At 47.9% G+C, this 6,000-nt stretch overlaps 1 protein-coding gene across 1 annotated transcript in view; it reads left to right on the top strand.

The window, feature by feature from the left end:
* The first annotated feature begins 659 nt into the window (after nucleotides 1–659).
* Nucleotides 660–6,000, top strand: part of LGR6 (leucine rich repeat containing G protein-coupled receptor 6) — a 139,302-nt gene continuing 133,961 nt past the window's right edge. Inside the window, exon 1 of the mRNA XM_081009816.1 lies at nucleotides 660–1,116. Within this exon, the coding sequence (XP_080865942.1) occupies nucleotides 890–1,116 (227 nt within the window). The 5' untranslated portion in view covers nucleotides 660–889. The remainder of the gene's footprint in view (nucleotides 1,117–6,000) is intronic.

Genomic DNA, 6,000 nt, shown 5'->3' with positions numbered 1-6,000 from the left:
TTTGGTATGGATGACTCTCAGACTTAACTCTTCTACACAGTTAAGTTTGAAATCAGTTCGTTGCACCATTTTCTAAGCCAGAAAATCCTCCCACCCTGACTTCTCGTTATAACGGCAGGATGTGATTCAGCTGACTCACCTTTAACAGACAACCATGACCCTATAATAAGGAGAACAATCAAGAGTCTCTTGGCACCTGAAAGAGGAATACATTTACAGGGAAAGATTCTTTTGTGGGCTAGAACCCAAGATATTTTGCAGCTTAAGACGAAGGAAGAGTCCCTTCTTCTGGACTGGCGACTGAATCTTAATTCAACACTGGCAAATGGACAGTGTCCTCCAGTGCCCTTGGCCAACTTAGGTTCCACGGGGGGGGGGGCACAAACACAAATCCCCCAGCATCTGTTGTCTGATGAGGTTGTCTGTTGTCTGTCAGTATCTCTTCTTCTTCTTCTTCTTCTTCTTCTTTCTCTCTCTCTCTCTAAAAAAAACACGTTTCCAGACAAATTCCTGAGCTGCTAACAGGTCTTTCCCCTTTCCTTTTGAATGAAATTCCTGCCAGCCCTGAAGGAGGGAGTGCGGAGAAAGTTCCCCTTTAACTCCTCCCATGTGAGCCTCTCGCTCCCTGCCCAGCCCAGCCCAGCCCGTGTGAAACCCAATAACCGAGATCATTCAACAATGCCTTCCCTTCTCTGCCTGCATCTTTGCTGCGCCAAGGAGGAGCGCAGGAGATTCAGAAGGTGCTCCTCCTGCCTGTGAGGTGTTGGGTCGGTTCCCTCCACGCGCTGAGCAGAGCAGAGCTCAGAGAGAGAGACGCACAGAGAGAGGCAGTGTTGGTGAAGGAGGAGGAGAAGCAGCAGCAGCAGCAGCAGCAGCAGCAGCCCACAGCATGCTTGCTGCCGCGGGAGTCAGGATGGAGCAGCTGTCGCCCTGCGTGTGGCTTCTCCTGTCTCTTCCAGGCGCCCTCCAGATCGCGTCTCTGGAACCAGGCGCTGCGCCCTCCTCGTGCCCTCCGCTGTGCCACTGCGAGGAAGATGGCATCATGCTGTCAGTGGACTGCTCGGAGCTGGCTCTCTCTTCCGTGCCGGGGGGCTTGAGTCCCTTCACAGCCTACCTGTAAGTACAAAACTGTCACACCTTGAGGTTTACTCTCTCTCCTTGGTAGAAAGTGCGCAGGGGAGCACTGAATTGTCTGCTGGGTGTCTTCAAGGCCACATTTTGCTGAAATAAAAGTTTCCACTTGCAAATTAGAACCGATAATAACTTTTTTAAAAATAATAAAAGCAGGCAGTTATTATGACAAGAACCGATTTTCTCTAAGACCCCCTCCTCCTCCTGCCCACTCCCCTTGTGGTCCTCTGCAAAGCCTGTTTATATTGTGATGTTCTGCATGCTTTACTTCTTGATTGCTACGGATCAGAGGAGACAGAGTTTGTTTGCTGGGCTGATTCTGATTGTTTGGGAGCATAATGGAGTATTTATACTGAGTAATTACTGCAAACTGCTATGGGATCCGTCTTTCAAACATTTCAAGAGGCAACGCTGACTTAGGCTCTGGAACCGTCAGGATCCGGCTTGAAGTTCCCAGCGAATTGGGAAGTTCAGTGAGCTTTGGGAAACATTTTCCAGCTCTGCCCGGTACGGTGAACCTGAACGAGTCAAGGTAAAGGAGATTTGCTGATTGGCTTCCAAGCAGCATTTGAGAAGTTTCGCGTCTTCTCTCGGGAGAGTTGTTCGTTTGCTCATGGATCGGTGACTGGAGGATGGCTTGGAAATTCTGGGGGTTGCCTTTCTGCACGCCTCTTTTCCTTGCCTCTCAGGGCTGGACGGGCGCTCTCGCTTTGAACGAGAGGAGCTGGAAGGCTGCTCGTAAAAGACACTTTGTCTATTTGGGCACAGAAAGTTTAACGAGCGCAAAACTGTCCTGCACGGTGGAAGCAATGATGGGATGCAGAGAACCTGGCTTTGCTTTTTATACAAGGAGAGAATGTTGGAAGTTTGTGAGGGTTGCCTGGCTGTTGAAAAGAATTACATGGCATACCCGGCAAAGAGGGCTGACGTTTGCTCATCCCCACTAAGCAGTGCTATATTGGGCAGTATTTCCTAGTGCTTAGAGCGGAGAAACTGGCAGATGACTCAACTTTGAGTTCTGGTTTTCCGACTTCCTTGAGTGCGATAACTCACCTGCTGTGCATGTCTCCTAAACGCTTTGGAAAGTGCGCATGGACTTCTATAAAGGAAAATCCTGGACCCAGCCAAGATATACCGTATTTTTGCACCATAACACTCACTTTTTTCCTCCTAAAAAGTAAGGGGAAATGTCTGTGCGTGTTATGGAGGGAATGCCTACGGGTGGCATGCCTACGGATTTTCCTCCTCTAAAAACTACGTGCGTGTTATGGTCGAGTGCGTGTTATAGAGCGAAAAATACGGTACGTTCACAGCAAGCCAAGATGCTCTAACGTCCATTTTCCTAGTGCCTCAGGAGTGATAGTGGGAGATGCCTATAAGTAGCAATACTCTGTTGGACCCCCTGGAATGAGTCAGTTGGGAAAGAAAGATACCACCATTTAAGAGGGATGCTATCCTAGCTAATTGGGAAGTGTGGCACACAAGGGAACTTGCTGGAGTAAACCACACACCAGAGCCATCTTTTCCATAGGGCTTAGTGGGGCATCGCGCCAGGGTGCTGGCCTCTTAGGGGCGCCCCAGCAAGTGGGGGAGCTGCCTGGCTTTGCCGGCGGCCTCCCCTTTCCCTGCACACACGCCAGCTGTGTCAATGATAAGGCTGGCAGGAGTGCAGCTTCCCTCCCAAGCCTCGGGAGGACAGCGATTCCCGCAGAAGCTTAGGATGGAAGCTGCGCCCTGCCAACCATATGGCTGATGGACGTGCAACTTCTTTTCCAAGCCTCTGCGGTGATTGCTCTCCTCCCGAGGAGGCTTGGGAGGGACACAACTTCACTCCCAAGCTAATGCAAGGATCGCTCTCCTGCAGCGGCATGGGGGAGAGTTGTACCCCCCAGATGGCTGGCAGTGCACAGCTACGGCCATCCCAACACTATCCGTGGTAATTTGGGGGTGCTGGGTGGATATTTGCACCCCAGCGCTGCATCTGCTGAAGACGGCCCTGCCGCACGCACCCATGGTACCCCCTAGGATATTGACCTCGCATCGCACTTCACACCCAGAGGCACTCAGCAGATGGATTTGGCGGGATCGGTAGCTGCAGCTCAGGAGTTCAAGGGTGGCATTCAACTAAGTTTTACTCAGTGGAGCCATTGAAATCAGTGGACCTAACTTGGCCATGTCCATTGATTTCAATGGGTCTACTCTGGTAAAATTTAGTTGAATGCCACCTGAAATCTTACATTCGTAGAATTGCAGAGTTGGGCAGGACCACGAGGGTCATCTAGCCCAACCCCTCGCAGTGCAGCAATCTTTTGCCCAGTGTGGTGCTTGAGCCCACGACCCTGAGATTAAGAGTCTCGTGAGCTGTCCTTCACAAGGAGGCTTACTGATCAGTGGATTAATGAGGGGAAAGTTGGTTCCTAGTTGGCTATTTGACACAGCCTGAATAAAGAACTGAAGTGTATGTGCCCATGTAGCTATCCCTTTGAGCTATCCCATATCATGCATCCCCATGACCAGGAGACGGTCTCCTTTGAGATGCACCAGAATTTTTTCTGGACCAGTGTGTTGTTTTTTTGCACAGCACACTCCAACACATGATGCCCCAGCCTCCATCAGGTGTTATATCTAGGTCAGAGTAGTTTGCTTGAGCAGCTCATCATGTCATTGATCCTAGGATGCTATTTGAGAAGTGCTGTTAGGGGACTCAGTTTGCCTTTTAAATCCATCCTCACACATCCTGCCTTTAAAACCCAGGAGAAATCTCTTAACGCTAGATTTGACCAGATCCTCACTTTCACCCTTCCGTCCTGTTGCCTCGAAGCCGCTTGTACCGCAGCAGTAACAGCTGCTATTGCTGTCCCACTGCCTTACTGCAGAGCTTGACTATCACACAGCTAGAAATTAAGACCAGTGACAAATGCCCCATTTTTTGGCCACCAGGTCACCACAATCACCTTCCTACACCCAGGCTAGATTATGCACACATAAACCGTTTATAGGAGAACCCACAAAATCTAGACACAAGAACAGGAATGTAAAAGATGCATCAGGTGTCTGGGCCCAGTTTGCCTCAACATCCGTAAACTCAGAACTAAACTGTGCAAGGGAGAATGGTAAACATGCATTCAAAATCATGTGACAAAAACTTTTGGGGAAAATTTGGAGTAAACAAAGAGTGAGTGGGGAAAGAGTTAAGCATTGCCTCCTTCTCTTTTGGTCTAAATTCCATCCTAAAGAAGTTTAGCTTTTAAAATGTGTTGTGACATTGTTGCACATACTAAAGTACAATTTGCCTCTTAGCTATTACTGAGTTTTGTAACAGTTCTAGCACGATTGCAAGATCACAAAGAACATATTCCTGGCCGTAATAGCTAATGGAACAGTACTCATGAAGGTTGCAACATCTGGGATATAAATATGTATAGGAATTTTCCTTTTCCAGGGATATTTCAGCCTCCTTTTCCCTGACCCAGAAGGATACATCAAAATTTGCTGCATCTGGAAATGTTTGTAGCTTTACACTGATCTAACCCTATTTCTGAGCAAAGCTTTTCAAGAGTTCAGCAGGATGGCTCGCAAAGTAATCACTTTGCAACATATCCCTCTTGTAGGCACTTGCCTTGTTTGGGCATGTGGTGGCGCCATTGACAGCTCTTTGTGGTACGCATCCTTGCACTATAAAGTATAGATTCTCCCAAGGCCATCCTTCAAATAGAAAGGTTTTTCAGGTGTTTGCTATCTGCTTCTTTTTCCTGTCCTCCTGTGCACTTAGAGTTTGTCGCATTTTCCAAAGAGTGGATGGATCCCATCATGTACATGGATATTTCAAACTCAGAGGTGTTGCTTGTAACTGGTAATTGTAAGTGTGAGTCTTTCTCAGCACCAAGTGCCTCTTGGTGCTACAGATTCCTCCCTCCCTCCCAAGCCTTGCACCTCAGGCTGTCAGGGGCATCCCAGTTTAAACTTGATTGGGAACTCCAATCTAAACGTGATTAGACACATGTGGATCTCGTTGCTCAAGTTTTATCCCCTTGGACTAGAACTCTGCAGTGTGAATCAGCAGAACAACCCCTACCGATGGAGCAGATCAACAAGAATTCATGAAGAATAGTTACACTGGTTTATGGATTTGTCTGGCTTATAGATTTGTACAAACTGCTTTATAAATGTATCTTATTTATACACTTGCTGGTTTCCAGCATCTAAAGGCCCAGTTCCTCCAAGTCATTATTATAAGCTTTCTTAGTAATTGAGCAAAAAGAGCATAGGCAGTAATGTTGGGCCATTAAACAGAAGGCCATTAAACAGAAGGCAAATGCCATTTGCTCAGAGCATCTTCTTTTGATGCTTTGTATGTGAAAGGTTCCAGGTTTACTTCCTGGCAGCTCCAGGTAGGGCCAGGAATGTCCCCTGATTGGATGAAACCCTGGAGTACTGCTGCCAATCAGAGTAGACAGTATTGGACTAGGTGGGCCAATGGTCTGCCTTGGTATAGGGCAAGTTCCTAATATAAATAGGAAACTCACAGTACTGTGAATGCCACCAGCTCTTTTTATATTAAATTCCATTGAACCTAATACATCATTGACCCTCCTTACGTGCTCACCTGCCCTGTTGCTGGTGTTGGGGGTAAGGAAGGCACAGAACTCAGTACAGTGGTACCTCAGGTTAAGTACTTAATTCGTTCCGGAGGTCCGTACTTAACCTGAAACTGTTCTTAACCTGAAGCACCACTTTATCTAATGAGGCCTCCCGCTGCCGCCGCGCGCAGGAGCACAATTTCTGTTCTCATCCTGAAGCAAAGTTCTTAACCTGAAGCACTATTTCTGGGTTAGCGGAGTCTGTAACCTGAAGTGTATGTAACCTGAA

The sequence above is a fragment of the Podarcis pityusensis genome (genome assembly GCF_964106645.2).
Source record: "Podarcis pityusensis genome assembly, chromosome: 6".
In the NCBI taxonomy this organism is placed as follows: Eukaryota; Metazoa; Chordata; class Lepidosauria; order Squamata; family Lacertidae; genus Podarcis; species Podarcis pityusensis.
The sequence above is the reverse complement of the archived record's forward strand: the minus strand, read 5'-3'. Positions and strand labels throughout refer to the sequence as shown.